General features: G+C 51.7%; 3 protein-coding genes across 8 annotated transcripts; 1 reads left to right on the plus strand and 2 right to left on the minus strand.

Annotated features, from left to right (window-relative positions):
- Positions 1–1,642: 1,642 nt before the first annotated feature.
- On the minus strand, positions 1,643–7,283 carry LOC109556410 (hypoxanthine-guanine phosphoribosyltransferase). 3 transcript variants are annotated; one of them, XM_019957674.2, is made up of 2 exons: positions 7,166–7,283; positions 1,643–2,592 (listed from the first exon to the last, which is right to left on the minus strand). In XM_019957674.2, the coding sequence occupies exon 2, from the start codon at positions 2,562–2,564 to the stop codon at positions 1,908–1,910; it is 657 nt and encodes a 218-aa protein (XP_019813233.2). In that variant the 5' UTR covers positions 2,565–2,592; positions 7,166–7,283; the 3' UTR covers positions 1,643–1,907. The 3 variants fall into 3 exon arrangements, with proteins under 3 accessions (XP_019813233.2, XP_019813231.2, XP_019813232.2); XM_019957672.2 differs by having other exon boundaries at positions 7,038–7,174; XM_019957673.2 differs by lacking the exon at positions 7,166–7,283 and adding an exon at positions 6,990–7,107.
- Positions 7,151–10,718, plus strand: C3H1orf210 (chromosome 3 C1orf210 homolog). Of its 4 annotated transcripts, none has more exons than XM_070786711.1 (5): positions 7,151–7,282; positions 8,607–8,683; positions 8,762–8,870; positions 9,572–9,685; positions 9,825–10,718. In XM_070786711.1, exons 4-5 carry the CDS (start codon positions 9,667–9,669, stop codon positions 10,145–10,147), a joined length of 342 nt encoding a protein of 113 aa, XP_070642812.1. In that variant the 5' UTR covers positions 7,151–7,282; positions 8,607–8,683; positions 8,762–8,870; positions 9,572–9,666; the 3' UTR covers positions 10,148–10,718. The 4 variants fall into 4 exon arrangements, with proteins under 4 accessions (XP_070642812.1, XP_019813235.1, XP_019813236.1 ...); XM_019957677.2 differs by lacking the exon at positions 7,151–7,282 and adding an exon at positions 7,292–7,375; XM_019957676.2 differs by lacking the exon at positions 8,762–8,870.
- Positions 10,719–20,674: 9,956 nt separating this feature from the next.
- Positions 20,675–23,979, minus strand: TMEM125 (transmembrane protein 125). Its single transcript, XM_019957678.2, has 3 exons — positions 23,841–23,979; positions 22,381–22,530; positions 20,675–22,134 (listed from the first exon to the last, which is right to left on the minus strand). Exon 3 carries the CDS (start codon positions 21,990–21,992, stop codon positions 21,333–21,335), a length of 660 nt encoding a protein of 219 aa, XP_019813237.2. The 5' UTR covers positions 21,993–22,134; positions 22,381–22,530; positions 23,841–23,979; the 3' UTR covers positions 20,675–21,332.
- Between the last annotated feature and the right edge of the window lie 1,238 nt (positions 23,980–25,217).

Here is a 25,217-nt window from a genome sequence, read left to right on the forward strand (position 1 = left end):
GCAGGCAGGAGTGGGCTTCATGCCATTGTGGGAAGAGTTGCCTTTCCCCAGGCATGAGTGGTGTTGACTACCAGAGGATTTCCACTTGGGAATGACCCAACACTCCCAGGAGCTCAGATAGGACCAACTCTCCTCCTTTCCAGCCCCCAGGAGAAAGCGAGAATGTGGAAAAGATGACTATTCCTATTGCAAGGAGCCCACGGAGGTGGGGCTGGGAGGCACAGCCTGTGGGGCCACTCTGTCCAGCTGTCCTGTCACCTCTTGCCACTTGCCTGGGTGTAACATCCCTCAGGAGAGGGAATGGTTATCCTCTGGCAGGTCCGCTGAGTTTTATTCTTCCCAATCCAGTTACTAGAGAGAGCTGATGACAGGGGATCCCAGACTGCTGCTTCATTGTTCTGGACACCTGTGATGTCTAATTATAAATCCAGCCTGGCAAGGTGGAGCTGGTAGCTTGGGAAGAAGCTGTCCTGTGAACCTGGATGTTGGCTGTGGCAACCATCCGAGGCAACTACACTGGAGTTTCATGGTGGTGTGGTTGGGATAGAGGAGGTTTAGTAGGTTCTTGCTCAGGGCTTTGCGGAACACCATGGCCCCAGACAGGCTGGTCTGCCTTGAGGAAGTGGGGAAAGCCAAGAAGCTGTGCTCTCCGAGTGTTGCTGGGATGCACCACTTTGATCTTACTTCACTGATGACCAGGTCAGAGAGCTCAATCCCTGCTGGGACCACATCAGGGATGCTCTGAATGTTGGGGCATGTCCAGGAAGTCAGCCCTGGCTGAGCAGGAATAAGGAGGGGCCAGCCTCCAGGGAAGATGGGGGTTGAATGAGGGCGGAAGGGTGCAGGGTGGGGCCTCCACCTCCTCTGGGATGCTGGGTGTGACTGGGAGCAGGAAATGGGCAGTCACCCTCCAGAGGCTCACAAGGAAAAAGATGTCCTCTGCCTAGTCAAAGGCGGTACCTGTTTATAATAGAATAGAGGTTCCTGCACACTCTGTTAATTCCAGGCTTTCACCCCAAGAGAGCAAGTGAGCTCCCCAAATTCTGACCATTCAGTCATTTGACAAACTTTTATTGAGCAGCTCTTACCTGTCAGGCCTGTGAGCATATTTGTGACTGAGTGTGCACGTGCATTTTCTGGCTTTCATCAACCTCATCACCTTTTTATTTGTTAAAGAGACAGCTTTTAGTTTAAGGATTTTTATATTGAAGAATTCAAAAAGTGGTAGGTTTTTGGAACTTAGTGATTTGTATTTAAAAGGAACTATTGGTTGTTAATCGGCTATACCCCAATGCAAAATAAAAAGTTTAAAATTTGGGAAACAAATAAAAGGAACTGTTGACAAAGATTCACTGGAAAGAATCTGAACAAGTGGGAAAATACAGTTAGTACTACTGAAACCTACTAAAATAATTCCAGGATGTGTGGTTTATCTGACATAATGATACCTCTCAGAGCTGTCACTGGTCTGAAACTGACTGCTTCTTACTTTTCTAAACACAGTGGTGCCGATGGACAATGTTCTATCACTTCTGTTCTTTCCCGAATGTGTAAAAGTTAAAATACCAATTCAAAAATGAATAAATTCTTTTCTTTAAATGTTTCTTACAGATACAACTTCAATATTTTCATTCAATAGTGGTACAGTTTAAGAGATTTTTTTATTCATGAGTCAAACAACAATTTACCCAAAGGGAAATGATAGTTTACAGGCTCATAGTGCAAATAAAGAGTTCAGGAATGCAGTAACTAATATTTCTAAAATACAAAATAGATACAATCCTTAGAAGACACATGCAATAATAAACTCTACTAAGCAGCTGGTCACAGAACTAGAACATTTGATGATTTTACTGGTGATATCAATGGGACACTAGCTGTTTCCAAATTCAACTGGAACTCTCATCTTAGGCTTTGTATTTTGCTTTTCCAGTTTCACTAATGACACAAACATGATTCAAATCCCTGAAGTGTTCATTGTAGTCAAGGGCATATCCCACAACAAACTTGTCTGGAATTTCAAATCCAACAAAGTCCGGTCTATAGCTAACACTTCGAGGGGTCCTTTTCACAAGCAAGCTGGCAACCTTGACCATCTTTGGATTATGCCGCTTAACCAGGGAAAGCAAGGCTTGCATCGTTTTGCCAGTGTCAATGATATCTTCCACAATCAAGACATTCTTTCCAGTCAGAGTTGAGAGATCATCTCCACCAATCACTTTTATGTCGCCTGTTGACTGGTCATTATAGTAGCTCTTCAGTCGGATGAAATCTACAGTCATAGGAATGGACCTGTCACTATTTCTGTTCAGTACTTTGATGTAGTCCAGTAGGTCTGCAAAGAACTTATAGCCCCCCTTCAGCACACAGAGGGCCACGATGTGATGGCCTCCCATCACATGCATCACGTCTCGAGCGAGCCGTTCGGTTCTGTCCATAATCAGTCCATGAGGGATAAACACCTTTTCCAAATCCTCTGCATAATGATTAGGTATACAGAATAAATCCAGGTCATAACCTGGTTCATCATCACTAATCACGATGCTGGAGCTGCAGGTCGCCATAATGGAGCTGGCTGGAAATATGTTGGACCTAGAGGCAAAAGACCTAGGTTCAATCCTGCCTCTGCCATTTACTTATTGAACTATAGTACATAATCATTTGACCTCTGTTTCAGGAGTTAATATGCCGCAGGCAATAGTAAAACCACTATCAGTCTGTAGATCCTACCTCAGGACCACTCCATGGTTCATGTCCTAGGACTTCCCTGTATCAAGAACGGCACCCCCTGGGTAACCTCCACTTCTATATGCTGTCATCTGCCCACTACTTGTATTTTTTCACCTTACTACTCTAGCCAGTAATCACTGCTAAAATCCATCAATTCTGCCACTTTTTGAGTCCCTCCCACCTCCTCAACTCTGTCCACACTTCCCTTTTTACCTGGCCCCATCTCAGGCCTTGTCTACAGCTCAGTCCCCTTTATCAGACTTGCCTGGTGTGTCTCCCAACCCTGATTAAGTTGCAGGCTCCATCTTCTTTCCACCTGCACTTGGAGGGGCTAGAAAACAAAACACTCGGCCATCCTGACTGACCTCACTATAAACTCATGCTGCTCACTTCAAGGGGGTCCTGATGCTGCCTGGCAAGCCTGCCACATGCAGTTCTCTCTCCAAAGCCCCAGGATGATAAACTCACGTCTTCTCTCCTCAAACCTCAGCACCCCTTCCCCACTCTCAGCTGAGGACACTGCTTCTTATCTCTCTGGAAAAGCAGAAGCCATGGGAAGAAAACCCCCTGACTCCCATCACTCACCTGACACTCTGCCTTCCTTTGCTCCTGCCCAAGGCCAGCCCTTCACCTGCCACTCAACTCCCACACCCCTTGATTCTAGAAGGATGCCCCCCCTCCACTGTCTCTTCTCTCTTCCTTCTGCATCATCACTTTCCTCCCTCTCCTGGATTATTCTGACCAGTATATGCACATGGTCTAAAAGCTCCTAGCCATGAAAAAAGTCTTGAAAAAATCCTTCCACACCTGCTCCCATGTCTGCCCCATTTCTCTGCTCCTTTTATAGAAAATTCCTTGAAGGAGTTGTCCCTACCTCCTCTGCTCCCATGCCCAGGCATGGATCCAGTTGGGCATTTGTCTCTGATTTAGCAGTGAAACTGTGCTTGTCAAGGTCACCAGTGCCTCCACATGGCCAAGTTCAATGTCAATTTTCAGTTCACATTCATCTTAGCGGACCTATCCTCAGCATTTGATGTAGCTGGTCAAGCTCTTGCCTTTGAAACACTTTCTTCTCTGACCTCCAGGACACCTCTCTCCCATCATGCTGGTCACTCCCCAGTCCCTTTGCCTGCTTCTCCTCTGCTCCTTCACCTCTGCTCCCTGAGGGCTCCAGGGCTCAGCCCTCAGCCCTCTTTTCTCTCTGCATTTCTCTATGGGGTCTCATCTAGATGACCAGCTTTTTAAAAAAAGTCTGTCTTTTGCTGGTTCCCCAGTTTATATATCTAGCCTCTACCTTCTGCTGCCTTTAGGCTAGTTTATCTGCTGCCTACTTAGTATGTTACTTGGATGAATCATGGGTATCTCACAAGTCACATGTTGAAAACTGAGGTCCAGATTGCCCTCCCAAATCTGTCCCCTCCAGAGTCTCCCCACAGCTACATCCTTCTAATTGCTCAGGTCAACGGTTTGGAGCTATCCTTGCTCCCTTTCTTTTTCTCAACTCCCATATCCAATCAGCAAATTGTGTTGGCTTCACCCTCAAATTACATCCAGAATGGAGCACTTTTCTCCATTTCTACCTAACTACCCTAATGCCACATCCCTTCTCCTGGGTGATAGCCATGGCTCTCTAACTGGCCTACCTACCTCTTCCTTGGCATCCTCTCATCCATTCCTCACATAGAAGCTGAAGAAGGTCAGTCCCTGGGTGCCCAACTCTGATCACCAATGGCTCCCCATCTCACAGGAAGGACCTGGCACGGCATCGCCAGGTCTTCTCCCATCTCCCCTGACTTAATGGACTCCATTAGCCCGCCTCCATCTGTTTCTTGAACAAGCCAGTCCTGCTTTTGCTTTGTCCTGGCTGTTCCCTTTTTCTGGAATGTTCTTCACCCAGATATAGGCATGACTGCTGTCTCTCTCTTATACAGATCTCAGCTCAAATACCTCCCCTTCAGTCAACCTCCCTTTTCCGACCATCTCATATAAAATAGGAGCCCCTTCCACAGCTCCATGACTCGAAGCTATTTTACTTTCTTCATAGCACTAACCATTATCTGAAATGATCACATTCATGTCTTTACTTGTGTATTGTCTATCTTCACCACCAGAATGAAAGCTGTATGGCAGCAGGAACTCTCCGCAGTAGCTAGCACAGAGCTGACCATACGGCTGCCAGGGCTGCCACGGAAGGTTGGAAAGGTTGTTCCCTGCACCAAAGCTTCTGGCTGAGAGGCTGGTAGGTGCTAATATCCAGCCAGCTCTCTGCTCTCCGTGCTGTGGGGGCATTTAGCAGGTTGCCTTCTGCTATTTTACAATGCTTGCCTATGGGCTGGCTGTGGCTCTGTGGTGGGCATTTAGGAAATATTCATTGAATAAATGGCTGACTGATGGATGGGCAGACTTTTACTTGTTTTCTTCTGTGGGACTTCATGGAAATTACCTTCTTAAGGCCTCATTTTATTCATCTGTTAAGAGGGTAATTAACATAAATTTCATAGTACAGTTAGGAGGATTAAATAAAGCAGTTCATTAAAAAGCTGACACAAATATGATTACACTTGTAGGACATATCCAGGATAGGCAGATCCATAGAGACAAGAGAAGATTAGAGGTTGCTGGAAGCTAGGGATCAGGAAACGAAGTGTGATTATTTAACAAGCAGGGGGAATTCTCTTGGTGTGATGAAAAGGTTTTAGAACTACACTGCATGATGGTTGCCCAACATTCTGAATGTACTAAAAGCCACTGAATTGTGTGCTGAAATGGATGAATAGAGTGATATTTGTTGTAGATGTTATGTGAACTAAGTTACGCTATGTGAATACCTCAATGAAAACAACAACATCAAAACCATATGTACCATGTGCTGGCACAGTGTCCAGCATATGGTAGGTGTTCAATGAATATCTTTTGAATCCTGTGAAATTTCCCTGCTTCAAAATCAACCAAAACTTCTAAACCTTCCTTGGATCTTCACTGCCTCATCCAGGATAATATTCACTTTCCTCTCATTTGTTTATTTCAGGGGTGCGGATTGTTGTCATTCTAGATGTTAGGGATTTGAAGGGGAACAAGACAGACACAGACCCTATCCTCAGAGTTTATAGACTCATAGGGGACTCTGCCAAGTAAAGAGAAAATCACAATACTGTGTGGTCAGGGCCATGAGGGAGAAGGGCCAGGGTCTTCTAGGGGCACAGAGTGGGGAGGAGGGACCTAGGCTAGGGTACATTTAGATCAAGAGGACCTCACCTAGGACCTACATGATGGGAGGCCTGGGAGGAACAGTCAGCCAGGTGGGAGGTGGATATGTTGGGGGAGAGGATTAAGGTTGGAGGAAAGCAGGGGTCCCAGGAACAGCACATGCAAAGCCGGGGAGATGAGCACATGGTGAATTCTAGGAATGGAAAATCGTTTGGCATGACTGCAGCAGAGAACATGAGGTGTGGGTGGGAGACTGAGGAATGGGCCACTGGCAGCAGGAGTTCAGACTCCGTGCCAAGATCTTCAACGTCCTGCATGAACTGGTCATCCGCTTTCCACCCGCGTTTCTAATCGTGCCCCATTCACAAGCCCAGACCGCAGCCGTTGCTCCCTCTCTGCCCTGTGGGTCCCTGTGAACTGCTATGCCTGCATGACTTAGTTCATGGAACCCTTCCTCCCTTAGTTATTTCCTGAGAGCCTGCCCTGTGTCAGGTGCTGGGAACCTAGAGACTGTCAAACTTGTTTCCACCCTGGGAGAGCTCCCCAACTAGTCTAGCTGGGGAGAGAGCTGAGGAAGAAATGATTACAAAATAATGACGGAAATGCTCTGATAGGCGGAGCTCTGGGCATAGAGGAGGCGGGGCTTTCCGGGTGGAGGCGGGGCCTGTCAAGGTAGGGGCGGGGCTTGCTAGGGTAGACTGGGGACTCGGGGAAGGTGACTCCCTGAGGGTCTGAAAGGACAAGGAGGTACACTAAGCCTGGGGAGCCTAGCTTTGTGGGGGTCACAGAACCCTTGAGATCCAGATAGAGGCTTGTACTCTCTGTTCAGGTAAACACACAAACACAGAATAAACCCCCAGGCCACATCACATTCCCAAAAGGCCTCTAAACTCACACTGTCCATCGACTTCCACATCCGCACACACACACACACACCCACACACACACACACACACGCTTACATCCACTTTTGCAGGCAGTTTTGATTGTGCTTGGTCCCTCTGGATTTGCCTGGAGAATGCCCACCCCTCTCCCCTTTGGTTCTGGCTCACCGCCTTCACAGGCCTGCAGAGCACCCTCTTCAACTCTGGACTTTGTACCTGTCACCGGAAATTCACTTGTTTATCAGGCCGCCAGCTTGAGCAGCCGCCCGCTGAAGACTGTCCCCTCTCTGGATCCCAGCTGCACCAACCCCCCACCCGCTCAGCACTGGGGGTGGGGGTGAGACCTGTGCCTGAAGGTTCTCTGCAAAAGCTTGGGAAGATGTAGAATTAGTCGTCCCTGTTGGCGGCGCTGCCCTCCTCTCACCCGCGCCTCCGGCCCCGCCTGCCCTCAGCGTCTCCAGGTGAGTCATGGGACAGCTCGGGCCCGCCCACCTGGCCCGGTCCTGCTGTCTGTAACCGGAAGCTCCTCTGCGGACTGGGCACAGTTCCTACAGGTGGGGTGCAAATGGGAAGGCATTGGGGGGCCTGGGCGGGGAAGTCACAGATCCCTGAAGGTTCCTGGGAGCAGGAAAGGAGCTACAAATTGGGGTGGAGTGTGTGTTTGTCGTTGGAAGAAATTTAACCAGAAGGGGTGGGGTGATAGCCTGAGGGTGTGTGTGTGTGTGTGTGTGTGTGTGTGTGTGTGTGTGTGTGTGTGTGTGTCCCTGGGGATAGGGCAGGAAGGAAAGGAATAGGAGTAAAATCTTAGAAACATCAGGTTGAATTGAACTCATTTCAGTTTTTTTTTTTTAATTGCAGGCAAATTCCTTTACAATTTTGTGCTGGTTTCTGCCATAATCAACATGAATTAGCCATATTTGTGCATATGTTCCTTCCCTCTTGAACAACTCATTTCAACTGAACAAAACATGTTTTTTTGAGAACCCAAGACTTAGTATGGGGCCCAGATAGGCACGCAGTGGACTTTTGCTGCTGAATGGATGAGTGAAGGATTTACTTCTCCTTTCTAATGACTCCCCCACTCCACCCCCTATATCACTCATCTCACAAACATGCACTGAACCGCTGACTGCCAAGCTCTCTCTCTGCCTACAGCAGGGTGCACATTTGTCAGCCTAGTCCCTGCCTAGGGAGCTGCACATTTAGTAACTGGCGAATTCTGACTGGTGGCCGAGTGGGCAGGGCAGTGAAGGGGATGATGAGGGGGGTCTTGGGACAGCCTCACAGGCAGGTATGGTCAGATTTGGCCTTGAGGGATGAGGGACTCGAAAAACTGAGGAGGGAGTGCCTGAGAAACAAGAGTGCAAGGCAGGACGTGTGTGTGTGTGTGTGTGTGTGTGTGTGTGTGTAGCATGGGGAGGGAATTGAGGGCCGTGTGCTGAATTGCAAAGCCTTGAAGCATCTGCACAAAGCTGTAGGGGCCTAGGGAGCTTGTGCAGGACTTTTAAGCTGGAGGGTAATGGGGTCAGATTTGGTCCATAGGCCCATCACTGACATGGATGAGAGGTAAGGAGAGATCTCAGGAGGTTATTGCGAGTTGAGGAACCAGATGAAGGTGGCTCGAACTGGGGCAGAGGAGGGATGTCAGCATTCTAGGGCTACTGAGAGGAAGAACTCATGGGGCCTGGTGGCAGTGCGGTGGTGTTGAGGAGGGAAGGCGTCGTTAAGGTATGGATACTAAAGACGATGGCCGAGTGCTCCCTAAACCAGGTGCTTCTCTCCTAGGTGCTTTTCTGCCTGGACACTCCTCCCAGGGCCTCTTCTGATTCAGATACCTCCAGCCCCAGCTCCTGTTCCTCCAGGTACTTCTCTAACCCAGATGCTCTTCCCTTAGCTCCTCCCCTAGCTGCCCCCTGACCCCAGACATTCCTTTGGCCCAGATGCTCTCTCTACAGGTATCCTGAGCCTAGCTGATCTTGCTCCAGATAGTCCCTTACTTCAGATGCTCTTACTCCTCTAGACCCTTCCCAGCCCTAGGGTCTCAGCCAGGTAATTTCCTGATCCAGTTGATTTACATTCGGCTACTCCCCCAAAACAGCTCCCCGCCCCCTGAGGCAGAGGTGAATGAACAAGGAATGTGCCTGAAGGGCTGAGGGTAGAGGACACAGGGTAGGGACACAGTGCTCCTGACTCCAGAGCTGAGGGCCAGGGCTGTTCTGGCAGTATCTGGGGCCTCCGATCCTGGATGGGGACCAGCACCATCCTCCATCGTGGTCTCTGCTTTGCCCATTAGCTTCAAGGAATTGCTGTTGTCCATCCTCTGGAAGGTGAGACTGCTTCTGCCCCACTTCCCACCCTCAGCTTACGGAGCAGGGGAGCAGCCTGGGCTCTGGGCCCTGGCATCTGAGACCTGGGTTCAAGTCCTGGGTCTTTGGCTGAGTTAGTTCACCTTTCTGGGCTGTAATGTCCTCACCTGAAGAGTGGGGATAATGCTTATGCTCACATTATGGGTGAATCATAAGTTGTGCTCAGTAAATTACATCACTGAGTTATGTTTCCAGCTACTTCCTGGTGTTCCCTTATAAACAGCCCATGTCCATGGCTCAGCTTGTTTTGCTCCTGTGGATAGCTAGTTATGGCCAGTTGTCCAGTCTCCAGAGTTCACGCAGTGCCCTCCTGTGGCTGTGAGTGTGGCCCGGAACGAGTGTCTGTGGCTGTCCCTGACCCCCATCTGCGTGTGTATATTCCAGGACTCTGTCCCAGGGCTGCCTGGCATCCGGGGGTCTCCTTAGAACCAGGGCTCTTCTGGCAGAGGCTGAGGCTACCAGTGTCTTCTGGCCCCTCCATGAGTGAGGCGAACCAAAGTGAGTGACAGTGGGAGGGAGACTGAGGAGGGGGTTGGGTTCCCCTTGGATTGTGGGGAGGACCTTGCACTCATGTCTCTCAGTTTCCCCTGGGAGCCGATCCTGGGCCCCATCCATAACACTGTCCCTTTCTCTGCAGCCATCGTGGGGTCCTCCGAGGTCCCCACAACATCTACCGTATCCTCTGGACCAGGCAGCGGGATCCAGACATGGCTTGTGCTGGTAGGGGTCGTCCTGGGGGCTGTGGTCCTCTCTATCCTCATCGCGGTTGCTGCCAAATGCCATCTCTGCCGAAAACACCGTGCCAGCTACCAGCACCACCCACTGCCTGAAACAGGGAAGGGAGGTCGCCCCGAGGTGGTTGAAGATGAGGACGATGATGGCTTCATTGAGGACAATTACATTCAGCCTGGGTTTGGTGGGCTGGAGACAGGGGCAAGCAGGGACCACTTCTCCCTTTGAGTCTTCATCTTTGGACTGCCCCACCCCCCATCCCTATGCTTGACAGCTTAAGGAGAGCAGATATTTCATGGGAACCACAAGCCTCAGGGACTTGGTAGTTAGGGCTTAAGGGCTGACCAGGGGTGGAGCAATCCTCCCTTACTCGACTCTAGTCACCAAAGTGATTATGACCCTCTTTTACTCAATGACTCTCAATGACTCCCTCCTGTTCTCAGAATAAAGTTTATCAAGGGCCTGACTTTGAAATCATGCCTCTGTTGGCCTTTGGTTTCCCTTCTTGACTGTCCCTTCTTTACTTCCTGCTTAGCTAATTCTTTGTTATTCCTCCCTCTCCTACCGTGCTGTTTCTCCCTGGACCTTTGCTCACACTCCTCTTTTGCCTCGATGCCTTTCTCTTCTCCCAAGTCCTGTCTGACAGTGATGAAAATCACCAGCCAGGAGACTCCAGGTGGTCTGCCTACCTGCCAGCATTTCAGATGTGACCTGATGATAACATTTTAGCAGGGGAAATGCAATGTGCCAAATTTCTTACTGAGATTTTTTTCCTGTCAATAAAGTGGAAATCTAAATAGTTCTATTATGTTTTTCACAGATATTAATACGTCTGTTTTCATTTTAATTAAAACTAAAGTCTCTCATTTTTTATTTTCCTGAACTGAGGCTTGTGCATAAAAATGTCCCTTGTCACTGAATGCTATTACAGTGCTCAGACATCCCCTCCTTTGGACACCTGAGAGCTGCTGCCTCCTATAAGACCTGTGAGTTTCTCTAGTGGTCTCTTACCATGTTTGGTTTTCATCTTTGTTACAGTTTGCACGTACCCTTACTGGGCCAGACTGTGTATTCTCTGAGGCCACAGTCTGCACTTCGTTCTGTGTACTCAGAGTCTCGTACATAGCAGATGCTCAATAAATATTTATTGACTTCGTTGAATTATCATGGGCCTAGGGGTGAGTGGATGAGAGATGATGGAGTGGAGTTGACTGTGGAACCTTGATGGAGAGGAGAAAGACAGGGTCATGACTGCTAGTGGTGAGTCTGGGGAAAGGGAGACAGTTTCAAGATAGCAGAGGCTTGAGTTAAGCTTTTTGGTTGCAAGCAATGGAAAGGAGTTTGGGGGGTGAATTAAAGGGGGATAGCTAATTCAGAAGGGCAGGAAGCAGGTGGTCCCAGCTGCCTGAGGTCGAGCATGGGACCTCTAGTGCTCTGTCATTTATGGGCACTTATGAGGTTCCATGCCTGGGACTCCCAAACTCTTGATTCTGGGTTTCAAGTACCCAGTTGATAGAATCTGATTGGTCCAGCTTGGGTCAAGTATCTACTACTGGTCTGATTAGCTCCGGCCAGTGGGGGCAGGCTCCTGTAGTCCTCTTGTGATTTGAGAAGCCCACCCATTTGCTCCAGTTCAGCCCCAGCCAAGCAGGGGGAAGTTGGGAACCAGGCAGCTGCCAAGATGTATCCACCACATGCAGTGTTAGCCTTTGAGGAAAGAGCCAGGGGAGAAAGGTGAGTGCTGACTAATGTGAGGGCTGACTAATGTGTGACTAATGTGCCTAATGAGAAAAGGCCAGAGGTCAAGGATGGCTGGGTTGAGGGTGCCCATGCCAGGGATGAAGCTGAAGAGGGGATGCTGTGCAGGGATGGACGGAAGGGGAGAGACCAAGATGTGACTAAAGTGTGGCACAGGGAACAGAGATCCCAGGGGTGTGATAGAACGGGGGTGAGGTGGGGGGAATGGGGAGATGGTTGACAGGACTTTTGGCCACTGGACATGCGGAGTAGGGAGTCAGGCCCTGGTTTCTGACTGACTGGCTGGGCACTTGAGGAAGAGCAGGTTTTCGGGGAGCAAGGATTCAATGCTGGACATGGGGTTTCCAGCGGGTAGATGCCTGGGGCAGCTGCATTCACAGAGTGAAGTCCGGTTGGTCTGTAGATGTGGCCTTGGGAGTCCTTGACAATAGGGTCTCTGAGGCCCTCCGGAGTGAATCAGCTCACCAGGGCCGGGGTGGCATAGAGGAGGCACTGAGGACAGAGCAGGGAAACACTGACCTCTAAGGGTTTGTCTGTGGAGGAGGAGGAGACAGGAGAGACTGGGGACGAGCCAGGGAGGAGGGGAGCCAACCCTATTCATTGTTCCTCAGCCCCCAGACCCTCGAAGGCGGGGAAGGCCCTGTGTGGGAGGCAGCAACGCTGGCTGCCCCAGCCTGAGACCCCGGAGAGGATGCTGAGTAGCTGAGCGTGTCCTGGCCTCTGGGGGAGGAGCCGGTTGGTCTTTCCTCTGCCCCTCATACATCCCCAGGGCCCACCCAGAGGGGCTGCCCTGTCTTGCACTTCTGGGCCAGGAAGCATCTCAGCTTCTCAGGGCCTTGATTGAACCTCTGAGAAATGTGGGCAGAGGTGAGCACCCAACCCCAGATTAGAACTTTGGAGAAGGAAATGGCAACCCATTCCAGTATTGTTGCCTGGAGAACCCCATGGACAGAGGAACCTGGCTGCTATAGTCCATGGTGTCACAAAGAGTTGGACATGACTGAAGTGACCTAACACCCACATTTCTGAGCCCAGCACCGAGAAGGGTTGGTAGGGGAGGCTTCCCCTCAGAACCTGCTGTTCAGTTCAGTTCAGTTCAGTTCAGTCGCTCAGTCGTGTCCGACTCTTTGCGACCCCATGGACTGCAGCACAACAGGCTTCCCTGTTCATCACCAGCTCCCGGAGTTTACTCAAATTCATGTCCATGGAGTCGGTGATGCCATCCAACCATCTCATCCTCTGTTGTCCCCTTATCCTCCTGCCTTCAGTCTTTCCCAGCATCAGGGGCTTTTCCAGTGAGTCAGCTCTTCACCTCAGGTGGCCAAAGTATTGGAGTTTCAGCTTCAGCATCAGTCCTTCCAATGAATACTCAGGACTGATTTCCTTTAGGATGGTCTGGTTGGATCTCCTTGCAGTCCAAGGGACTCTCAAGAGTCTTCTCCAACACCACAGTTCAAAAGCATTAATTCTTTTGTTCTCAGCTTTCTTTATAGTCCAACTCTCACATCCATACATGACTACTGGAAAAACTAGAAACTATCGCACAATTGCACTCATCTCACACGCTAGTAAAGTAATGCTCAAAACTCTCCAAGCCAGGCTTCAACAGCACGTGAACCATGAACTTCCAGATGTTCAAGCTGGATTTAGAAAAGGCAGAGGAACCAGAGATCAAATTGCCAACATCTGTTGGATCATCGAAAAAGCAAGAGAGTTCCAGAACCTGCTGTGGGTGGTGGGAAATCTGGACCTAGAGAGCGGCCCTGCTGGATTTCCCAGAGAGATGGTTCCCAGCAGGCTCGCATGCCTGGCCCCAGGCACGAAGAGGAAACACCATTCGGGTCCACAGGTTCAAGGGCACGGGGATGCGGGAACTGCTGGGAGGCCGGGGACTCAGCCAGGCTTCTCTCTGGTCTGCCCTCCTGTGGCTTCAGACCACGATCCCAGCCCACCTCTGCCCCTCGCGTGCAACCTGTCCTCATCCCTCAGTAGCTGTCACTACCTTCTCTCCCCTGTGAGCGCCAACCCAGACTGCAAAGGATAGCCCAGTTTCTTGGCAGCCTCATCCTTCTGACCCCAGAGCAAGGCCACAACCCTTGTCCTTGTGTGGAGGCCAAAAACAGGGGTCACACAAGTCAGGGATGTGAAGTTGAAGAAGGCTGGCAGAACAACAAACTGAGTTGAGAGTACAGATGTGAAAGTGAAAGTGTGAGTCACTCAGTCGTGTCGGACTCTTTACCACCCCAGGTTTGTAGCCCGTCAGGCTTCTCTGTCCATGGAATTCTCCAGGCAAGAATACTGGAGTGGATTGCCATTCCCTTCTCCAGGGGATCTTCCTGACCCAGGGATTGAACCCCGGTCTCCTACATCGCAGGCAGATTCTTTGCCATCTGAGCCACCAGGAAGACCTGGATTCAAATCCCAGCTCTGCCATTTATCTGCTGTGTGACCTTGGGGAAGTTACTTACCCCCTCAGTGCTCCAATTTCTTCTCAGTAGAATAACGATCATAGTAGCACTTGCCTCACATGGTTTTAGAAGGCTTAAATGAGTGACATGTGTAAAATGGAATAGAGCAAGCATCTGCAAGTATTAGCCATATCTGTAGGGGCACCACCAGGGCAATCTCTCCCCACGACAGATCATCCTGAAGAAGGAGCTTGCCATGCCTCCTTCCTCCTCATTCTCTCTAGACTGGGATTTGAACATGTTTGTTTCCCAGGACTTAGGTCAGAAGATCTAGTTCAAAGCTGCAAAAGACTAGAATTAGATGTTCTGATGCTCTCTCTTGGTAAATGTTACATTGCACTTAAAAATACGTGGGTTGTTTTCAAATACCTTTTGCTATTGATTTCTAACATAATTCCACAGTGATAAAGAGAACTGACTCAGTACGATTTCAGTACCTTTAGGCCATGAAGTATTTGTGACTTGTGGTAAAGCGTCTGCCTGCAATGCGGGAGACCTGGGTTCGATCCCTGGGTCGGGAAGATCCCCTGGAGGAGGAAAAGGCAACCCACTCTGGTACTCTTGCCTGGAAAATTCCATGGACACAGAAGCCTGGTAAGCTACAGTCCATAGGGTCACAAAGAGTCAGACACAACTGAGCGACTTCACTTTTACTTTCACTTTACATTCCTGGATATATTCCAATGTCTCTTGGTTTATAGTCTATGGAAACTTGAATCTGTATCCTGCTGTTTTAATTGTGTTGAATTGGTTCACAGTGCTTTTCATGTCTACTATATCCTTCTTGGAGAAGGCAATGGCACCCCACTCCAGTACTCTTGCCTGGCAAATCCCATGGACAGAGGAGCCTGGTGGGCTGCAGTCCATGGGGTCACTAGGAGTCGAACACGACTGATCGGCTTCACTTTCACTTTTCACTTTCATGCATTGGAGAAGGAAATGGCAACCCACTCCAGTGTTCTTGCCTGGAGGATCCCAGGGACGGAGGAGCCTGGTGGGCTGCTGTCCATGGGGTCGCTGAAGTCAGACACGACTGAAGCGACTTAGCAGCAGCAGCAGCAGCATATCCTTCTACTTTTCTGTCCATTCATTCTATTAATTTTTGAGAGTTTGATATTGAAACTGCAACTAAACATCTTAATTTATACACTTAAAAATAATTCTAATATATAGTAGAACTATATGTAATTTTGTTCTGTATTTTCTGTTTCCTGTAAATGTGTTATCATACTGTCATAATTAAAGGAGAAGGCAATGGCAACCCACTCCAGTACTCTTGCCTGGAAAGTCCCATGGATGGAGGAGCCTGGTGGGCCGCTATCTATGGGGTTGCACAGAGTCGAACACGACTGAAGTGACTTGGCAGCAGCAGCATAATTAAAAGGAAAAAAAGGGGGTGAAAAGTTCTGATGCTGTAGGATATAATGATAGCAACAATAATAACACTGATGTGCTGGACAGGCAGCCCATTTGATAGACTGAGAAGTTGAGGCTCAAACAGGTTAACTACAACTTGCCTGCTTCACTCAGCAATAACACTATTATCTTACCTCTAAGTCATGATCAAACAGACCCAGAGAAAGAATCTCCTGGTAGTTGAATTCACCCCCATCCTTCCTTGGTTGGCACCCCTTGCCCGTGAATCAGGGCCAAGAAGTTCCAGGTTTGGGAGAGCAGGCTGGGAGGGTAGAAGTGGTGTGTCCCATCCCTGACTGGGGAGGGGACCAGAGCAGGCTGTTCTCTGCTGTGCCCAGGGCAGGTCCTGGGCAACAGTCCAGGAGGCAGACTGGTCAGTGTGCACACACTGAGGCCCGACTGGTCCCCTGGTCCCTTGAGGAAGCTCCTCAAGGGGAGCCTGAGGACTCCTGTGGGGTGTGACTGGATATGATGGAAGGACCACCTGAACTAGAACAGAGTTGGAGATTTCTGGAACATATTCTTCTAGGATCCAGGCATCCAGGAGACCCAGAAGGAACATGGGGCAAGTCTCTCTCTCTCTTCATCTTGCCTGCTGCCAGTGGGAGCTTTTAGGAGGTCCTGACCACTCTATGCTGTCTTTATCAGCTCCCCTTGTCCCTGACACTTGTTTAGATTACAGGACCTTTATGTTAACCTCTCTCTTGCCACTACCTGCCCCATCATGTCACCATTGTACACTCCAGGTGACACTCCAACCTGAGGCCTGCATCTTAACCTCTGCATGCTGTTGAAGAACCCTCTTTCCCACCCTTTCACTGCTACCTGCATCGCCCAATCCATGCTTCTGTTCCTGCCCATTCTCCAGCTTCCCATGGGCTCTCAAAGCCTCCGTTTTCTAGCCTCCTTTGGGCTTTCAAAGTCTCCACTCTCCAACATTCTCCAGGCTCTCAAAGCCTCTGGCAACCTTGCTGTTTCCTTGTTCATTTTCCCTAAAAGTTCTTTAAAATGGTCTCAATCTGCCTGCGATGCAGGAGACCTGGGTTTGATTCCTGGGTTGGGAAGATCCCCTGGAGAAGGAAATGGCAACCCACTCCAGTATTCTTGCCTGGAGAATCCCAAGGGCAGAGGAGCGTGGCAAAGTACAGTCCATGGGATCACAAGAGTTGGACATGACTTAGCGACTAAACCACCATCACCACTGCCTCACAGAAAGAATGGGTGTTGGCCAGTTTCCTGTTATAAAATTCACAAACTTACCTGTGTCCACATTCTTCCTTCTCTCCTATCAAAATAGCATCGTGAGCCCAATCACTCCACTGTGGGCTCCAGTCACTCCATTGTGGGCTCTGATCCACTCTCCCTACCTTCCTGCTCAGGGACTTAAAGACCTACTTCTTCTCTATCAATGTGGACCCATCACACCTGTCTGGTCCTAAAGAAGCTCCTCCAGGTAGATAGTCAAAGACCTGTGAGTCCTACCTTCTGAGCATCCATAGAACCTAACCTATAAGACTGTCCCAGCAGACACCTCCATGTCCAAGCCCCGTCATCTGGTTGCTGCTAAGTCACTTCAGTCGTGTCCGACTCTGTGCGACCCCATAGACAGCAGCCACCAGGCTCCCCGTCCCTGGGATTCTCCAGGCAAGAACACTGGAGTGGGTTGCCATTTCCTTCTCCAATGAATGAAAGTGAAAAGTGAAAGTGAAGTCGCTCAGTCGTGTCCGACTCCCAGCGACCCCATGGACTGCAGCCTACCAGGCTCCTCCGTCCATGCGATTTTCCAGGCAAGAGTACTGGAGTGGGGTGCCATTGCCTTCTCCACCGTCATCTGGAGATGGCATCAATCTACCACTGGCGTCTCCGCCTCCACCCAGCTGATACCATCCTTCCCATGTTATAGTCGGGTGTATGGAAGATGACTTCTGCTCCCTTTGGAACAAGTCCTCTGTGAGCAGAGGCAGAGGCTTTCCCTGCCTACATTTTTGCCTCTTCCAATGAATTCTAAATTACAATTTCAGCCAGGCCATTGTTTTCCTTACAGTCCATCACTGGGTTCCTCTTGACCTCAAGAAACTGTGCTACCTGCTAAGGAGACTCTGAAGCCCGGGAGGGGCCCAGGGCTCCACTCAGGTATGCCCTGGCCTCTTGTCCGCTAATGCTCCATGTTTCCATCACGCACAATCTCTGTGGTTCCTCAGAGGGCCAGTTCTCTCATCTCTGGGTACTTTTGCTCTTTCTTCTTTCTGGGATTCTCTTCCCAACCTCCCTATCTTGGCCAACTGCTTCCCATCCCTCAGGAGCTAGTTGAGATGGCACTTCTGGGGCTGTTTAGTAATTTTTTCTTACTCTTTTTCTCCTTAGACCAGTCTGGGCTTCAGAGGGCAGCCAGGTGAGTCCCCAGTCCCATTCTGGTCAGGGTACCACCCTAATTAAAACCTTCCCAGGTTTCTCAGTGTCCTGAGGACAAAAGCCAAATTCCTCAGCTTGGCTGACAAGACCATCTGATGGGCAGGAGTTAAGAAGGAGCAATTTCATGGGAGCAGGGTGAAGGTTTCCTGCCCCATGACTCTCATTTTATCATAATAAGGGAGGCCAAGTTGTCTGCAGAGAGCAGTGCTGGGGGCTGCGAGCGGAATGATGCTGGGGTGTGAAGGGAGTGGAGGGACCTTGAGGGCTGTGTGGGAGCAGGAGCTGGCCTGGGAAACAGGGTAACTTGTGAGCTGAGTTTAAGACCAGGCTGGGATTAGTGATGGGGAATCCCAGTGACACCAGGCTGCCTGGCTCTTCAGATTTCTCTAGTAGCCACTTGCTGTGAGTGTTCATCCACAGAGGGGATTTTTTCTGGGAGGGAGGGACCAAGGGTCAGGCAGCTAAGTTGTTGAGGAGTCTGTCAAGGAGTGAGTGAGAGGATGAGTCACAGAATCTTAACCAGATGGAATGAGAAGACAGAATGGACTGCTTTAAGAGAGGGAGAGAGCAGAGGTGGTCAGTGGATAACTAGTGGTGATGGAGACCAAGATGGGGTTTAGTGAGATGCTTTGAGCACACGAGCTGGAAGTGGGAGGTTGTGGGGCTGCTTTAGTGAATAAGGAAGGATCAGCATTTTCACCGCGCCTGGGCCTCCGCCCAGCTGTTACTGTCCTTCCTGTGTTATAGTTGGGTGTATAGATGATGACTTACACTGCCCTTTGAAATAGGTCCTCTGTGGGCAGGAACCATGCTCCTCGTGTAGCGTCCTTCCCAGGAGAGTCTGACACGGCCTGACCTACGGTAACTGCTCATCCAGACATTTTCATACATAACTCTTCCCCCTCCCAATTTTCTGTGTTTCTGTTTTCCTTTAGTTTCTTGAAAGAAATTTTGTGAAAGTATCTAATCTCGTCTCAGCTGGAAAAAACCCAGGATGTAACCCCCGTTTTACAGGATGGGGAGGCATTCGGTGGGTCATACATAACTCTTCCCCCTCCCAATTTTCTGTGTTTCTGTTTTCCTTTAGTTTCTTGAAAGAAATTTTGTGAAAGTATCTAATCTCGTCTCAGCTGAAAAAAACCCAGGATGTAACCCCCGTTTTACAGGATGGGGAGGCATTCGGTGGGTCTCTGATGGGCCAGGAATTGGGTGAGAGTGAGAGCTCCCTCTTGTGAGCCCTGGAAGAATGAGTTACTGGGGCAGATGGTGTGGGGCCTCAGGAGGGAAAGATTCAGGGCCAACAGCAGACAGTGGTATAACCTCCCACCCTTCCCAGTTCTAGGAGGGTCTCAATGAGCTGAATCTTTAGTCCACACATCCATACCCTACTACATGCTGGGCCAGTGTGGGGGGCTAGGAACACATGGATGAGCAGGACACAGACCCTGCCAGAAGGAGATCACTGTCTGGTTAAGGGAATAGATTCACAGAAAGAACTGCAGGCTGGTGTCTACAATGGAGGGTTTGGCCATAGCAAAGGGGTAATTTGCTAGTGTAGGGGGAGAGGGTCAGGAAAGACTCCCCAAGAACGTGGCTTCTTAGGGCCCAGGAAAAGTGCCACGGCAGGGGAAGGGAGCCATGAAGCCTGGGAGAAGGGAGAGAACATGTTGGACTCACGCTGATGCTGCACCATGGCTGGCTCATGGGTACGTTGAGGAGAGGGAGGCCAGTCCTGTCGGGGAGTCTGCACGTTAGCCTGCAAAAGCGGGGGGCACCTTGGCACCTGAGGTCTTTAACCTGGATGCTGGGTGAAGGGTGAGACCAGAAGCTAGTTCAAGGTAGAGAGGAGAGGGGCTCACATTTGAATATGTGGAGTCTGAGATGCCCATGGAATTCCTGGTGCTCCTCAACTTGCCTATTCTCTGCTCACGTTGCTCCCTGCCATGGCTGGCAACACCCTTCCCCTCATCCATCAGCTCAGCGTTTTCTCCAGGAAACTGCCTTGATCTTGGCAGCTGAAAGTGATTTTCCTGTCAGAGCCTCAGTAGTTCCACATTTAACACCTCTTAGGCAGCACGTCTGCCCGGCTTCCCCGCCGCTCCTGGTTTCCTCAGTGGGGTATCCCACGGTCTTCACCTTGTGAAGCAGGAAGTGATGAAACAATAGCTCACGCAACGAGTGTCCCTGCACCCGCAGAGGGAGAGCCCTTTCAGGGCTGACCTTAAGCAGGAAGAGACTCTTATGCCCCAGCGGGCATCCAACACTCCTCCCATGCCTGGGAACCCAGAGGCAGGCCAGCCGGTGCTGCGATTACACAGACCAGGATGTTCTGGTTTCAGAGGTGGGGTTGGGAGCTGCAGCCTCTGGAGAAACCAGCCAATAAAACCTAAATACTCAGGCTTCATGTGGAACCAGCACCTAAGCAGATGAGGACTCATCAGCCTCCCCACCCACGCTGCCTTCTCCCTGGGACCAGACGCCCACCACCTTCCTGAGGGTGAGCAGCCCCTCACCCATCCCCTCTCCAGCTTCCTAGTACTTATGAGGAGAAGCCACAGGCCCGGCTGAGGACACCTTCAAGGTACCTCTGTCAGCCTGAGAGAGGCACAAAGTGTCCCTTTTGGGAGGGATGGCTGTGCGGGAAGGGGCAGGGCCAGGGGAAGGGATGGTCTCTAAGGGAGATGCTTAAAGACAATACTAGTGACAGCGGCCAACACTTTTATTGCACACCTGCCACGGGCCCGGCCCTTCCACACATCATGTCATTGGATCCTAACAATCGATGACCATGACTGTTTCTCTTCAGAGACTGGGACTCAGAGAGGTTAAGCCACTTGCCCAAGGCCCTCGGCTGGTGAGTGGTGGAGGGGGCACTGCCCCCCCGGCCTGTCATGCCAGAGCCCGTGTTCTGTCCACTTTGCCGCCACAGTCTCCTCGATGAAGAGGGCTCACTTTGCAGTCTCTGGGGATGGGCAGCGTCCTCTCCTGGGCAAACAGGTGATGGGTGTTACAGGCAGAGCTGGCTCTCAGAGGTGTTAGGAACAGGGGTCAAGAATCTTCAGAGATCCCAGACCCTACTCTGCCGAGAGGCTCGGGACACCAACAGGCAGACCGTGACAGCTCCATGAGCTCCAAGGAGAAGCAGCCCTCTCCTTGGGATGTGACCTGTGGGCGCATGCTGGCTCCTCGTCACAGGTTAGCCACACAGTCCTGAGGGCTGGGCAGTCCTGGGGATACATGTGCTGTCACTATCCCCTTGGTACGTGTATGCACACACGCTTGCACACACACTCACTCACGCTCGGGCACGGTTCTGTGGAGGCTGAGGGCAGGTCGGGGGAAGGAGGGCCCGGGCTCGGTCAGATGAGGCTGGCGATGCTGGACGTGGTCTCGTGACGCTGACCGGCCGACAGCTGTCCTGAGATGCTGAAGACGCTGCCGTTGCCGCTGCGGTCACTGCGGGTGGTGGGGGCGGCCATGCGGGCTGGGGGGCAGTGTCCACTCACAGCCACCTGATAGAGCAGCAGGCCCAGCAGCAAGAGCGCCCCAGAGGCAGCCAGGGTGATGCCCACGGACAGCATGGCAGCCAGCGGCCGGGCTGGGGCGGGGGCGGCAGCCAGCCCGGCCAGCGTCAGGCCGGTGACCAGCAGCACCAGGCCGCTGAGCAGCACCACCAGGGCGTCCGCACCTCCTCCGCTGCGCAGCAGGGCCACGTGGTGAGGCTGGCGGATGCAGTTCATGTCCTGCACGGCCGAGCTCATCAGCTGCTTAACCAGGACCAGTAGGGCCAGCAGGCAGAGCGCCGTGCCCACTGCCAGGCGCCACTCCCCCGAGCGGCTGCTGGTGGAGGACAGCAGGGCCACGCCGCCCGCCCCACAGCCGGCCACGAGGCCCACGGCCACGGCGAAGCAGAGCGCCGAGCGCCGCGGCTGCTGGGACCACCACAGCTCCACCTGCTCCGCCAGCACATCAGGGGGCAGCCCCCGGCCCCGCGGGGCTTGAGCCTCTCCTTCAGACATGGCTGATCTGGCACGAGTGAGGGCGGAGGGCAGCGTCAGGGGGCAGAGGTGCAGGTCATGGCCTGGAGCCCCCACCACCTGCGTGGCAGCTAGAGGCCCAGAGTCTCATTCCTCGCACAGTCCAGGATCTGGTCACCATCACCTGCCAGGGAAGAATCACACTTGCTATCTCCCCAGCCCACCTTCCCCTCATGGTCTCTCCTGGGAGGCTTGGGGATGCTCCCGTGTCCCCTGGGAATCCTCCCGTGCGTGTCCCCTGCAATCCTCCCGGGCACCCAAGTCCCTCCCTAGCACTTTCCTTTGGGAATGCCTCTCCAGAGACCCTAGGAGAGCTCCTCCACCCAAAACACCCCCAGCCCTCTAGGGAACCCCCTGTCCAACCCCTGACCTCTCTGGCTCTCGCTGTCTCAGTTGCCTGTCCCATTCCGGCTGGCCGATGGAGCTGGTGTCACGGTGGATGATGGGACTGGATGAAGACTCTCAGATAAAGCCTCATTCAGGATCTGACTCACATGGCCTCAGCTGTCACCGCTGGCTCCTGGGGGGAGGGTTATGGGGAGGGAGGGGGCTTATGATTTAACCCTTCTGGAACCAGCAGCCCGACCCTGCATCTTCTCTCTTGGGGCTGCGGCTCCTTCTCTGTGAGTGAGGATCTGACCCCGTAATACCCTCCTTCCCCTTGAGGTCCCATCCAATCTCATAGCCACAGCTACTGGCTCCCAAATCCCACTCTCTGCCAAACCCAGATCTCCCTCCCAAGCTCCAGACCTGTAAGATGGTAGTCACTTTGACGTCCCATAGGCACCTTTGACACAACAGGTCCCAACCCAAGCTTGTCATCTCACCCGAACCTGCTCCTCCCTTGTGCTCCTCCCGTGGGCACGTCCTGGGGATGCCACCTCTGAACATTTTTCCATCTCAGCCCTGCCCTCATCCCCCTGCTCCTGCACTTCAGCTTCTGTCCTCCCACAACTCCATCACTGCTCTTCCTGCCTCCCCCATGCTTCTCCTCTCACCGCCCCCCATGCCACAATTTCTCTAACATGGTACAAAGGGAAGGAGGGCTCTGGACTGGTCCCCCAACTGCATCCCTCCACCGTGGGTATGTGGGCGAGGGATCCTGCAGTGGTTCCTCATTGAACACGTCCTCCAGAGGCCAGTCAGAGTGACTCCCACAGGGCAAAGTACAGCATTCCAGGCCCTGCCACAGGAGCCCCAGTTTACAGCATGGGTGCTGCTGTGATGAGTGCTGGGCTGCGAGTTAGTCAGAGAGGGAGGTCTGACCCCCTCTGCAGGAGGTCAGAAAAGCCCCCATGAGTTCACCTCTTGGACCTCAGGCTCCTAATCTGAAAAGTGAGGCCAATAACCTTTATCTGGGGGGAGGGGGCATTAAAAATCAGGTCGGAATTTCAGTGGGAATTCTAGGGCCTGCAAAGATGCCCAGAGTGTGCTTTCTGAATAAAAGAACCCAGAATTCTTTCATCCAATTCAGGACGAAGACTACTGCTTTATATGGAGGACGCAGGCCCTAGGTCATTCTGGGAACGTGACTTCATGACTGTATGTGCGTTACACCCCTGATGAGGTATCTGTTGTCCCAATCCCTCAGCAGGGGCTGCCTGGCACATGAGGTAGGAGGGGGAGCTGCAGGTGTCCCCAAGGGAGGTGGGGGAGGGGCCGAGGAGGGGGCCCTGGAATCAGTCCCAGCTTCCCCAGGACTGTGACTTCACTGGTCTGAAAGTGCTGCACAGGTGTGCTGGGACCGCAGACGCGAGGTTGGGGGTTCTCAAGGGAAGAGCCAGTGGGAGAAGGTGGGCTGGCAGGGGTAGGGGATCATGGGGCACTCACAAGAAGCCTGGAGTGGTTGGATCCGATCCCGAGCAGTCAGGGCAGGCAGGTGGGGCATTCCAGCTCCGTTTCCGGGGAGGCGCTTCACCTGCCTAACCTGCGCCTAGGTGAGCTGAGGTGGGGGAGGGGGAGGAGGATCAACAGGTGTTTCCAAGGCAGAGCCTGAGCCAATTGGCTGACGTGGCACTGCTCCTTCTGCTGGGCTGAGGCATTCCAGGGAAGGGAGGGGCTTCTGTTTGCTGCTGTTAGGGCTCAAACACAATTCCTAGACCTGGACAGCAGGAGGAATGTTGTCCATCTGCCCCAGAGCTTGGGCCTGAGCCCATCCCCCAGCTCCAACCTCTGTTTAGCTTTAACTCCAGCCTGTAACCCAGCCCCAAAACCCAGCTGCAGTTTTAAACCCTACCTAGAACTCCTGGATCTAACTGAGGCCCCTACCTCACATCTCAGCCCCAACTCAATCTCAAATCCCAATCCTAACCCCAGCCTCATTTCCAAATCCAATTCCAGTCCCAGCCCCAGATTCCAACCCCAAATCTGGCTTGAAACCTCAGTCCCAAATTCTGGAATTAGGTCTTGGACTGCAACCTCATCCTTGGCCCCAAACTTGACCCGTTTCTGAATGTAGCCCCCAAATTCTAACTCCAAACTCAAATCCTGCCTCTGCCCCAAATTCCAAAACCAGCTGTCCCACAAACCCAGCCCCACCACTTCCTTGTCACTTTCCCCTAGGCAGGAGCCCTCCCAAGACCCTTGCCCACTTTCCTTCTAAGCCTCAAGGGCCTGACCAAGGTAGCTTTGCCCCACGTCTTGGTCCCGCTGAGGAGGCAGGGTTTGAGTGGACAGGGAGAAGTGGGTAATGGCTCTTCAGGTAGAAATCAAGGGTTCCCTTGCTTAAAACACTTGCAGAATAAACACTTGGGGATAAATGCCTTTCTCCTTCACAGGCTCACAAAACCCATCAGCACCGGCCAGTCATTTTCCTCTGGCCCCTGCCTTGCAGCCAGAATGCCTTTCTTTCAGTTATGCATGCTCTGCATTGCTCTGCCCTTTTGCTTGGTTTTTGAACTCAGAGTTCCTTCTCCCTGGGATATTTACAACACCCTCGACTTCAGTCTGACCAACTAGAATTCTTCAGCTGAGATGTCACCTCCTCCAGGAAGCTCTCCTTGACCTCCAGGCTGTTTCAGGTGCCTCCCTGGGGTGCCCATGGTTCTGGGGCTTCCCCTGCCACTGCTCTCACTATATGTACTAAGAGTGCCCTTATTTACTAGCCTGTCACCACTCACTAGAAAAGACCCTGATGCTGGGAAAGACGGAAGGCAGGAGGAGAAGGGGATGACAGAGGGAGAGATGGTTGGATGGCATCACTGACGC

Source organism: Bos indicus, chromosome 3 (assembly GCF_029378745.1).
Source record: "Bos indicus isolate NIAB-ARS_2022 breed Sahiwal x Tharparkar chromosome 3, NIAB-ARS_B.indTharparkar_mat_pri_1.0, whole genome shotgun sequence".
Taxonomy (NCBI): Eukaryota; Metazoa; Chordata; class Mammalia; order Artiodactyla; family Bovidae; genus Bos; species Bos indicus.

Excerpts from the sequence above, each read along its gene's own strand:
- LOC109556410 (XM_019957674.2), bottom strand. The coding sequence starts at position 2,564 with ATGGCGACCTGCAGCTCCAGCATCGTGATTAGTGATGATGAACCAGGT.
- TMEM125 (XM_019957678.2), bottom strand. The coding sequence starts at position 21,992 with ATGTCTGAAGGAGAGGCTCAAGCCCCGCGGGGCCGGGGGCTGCCCCCT.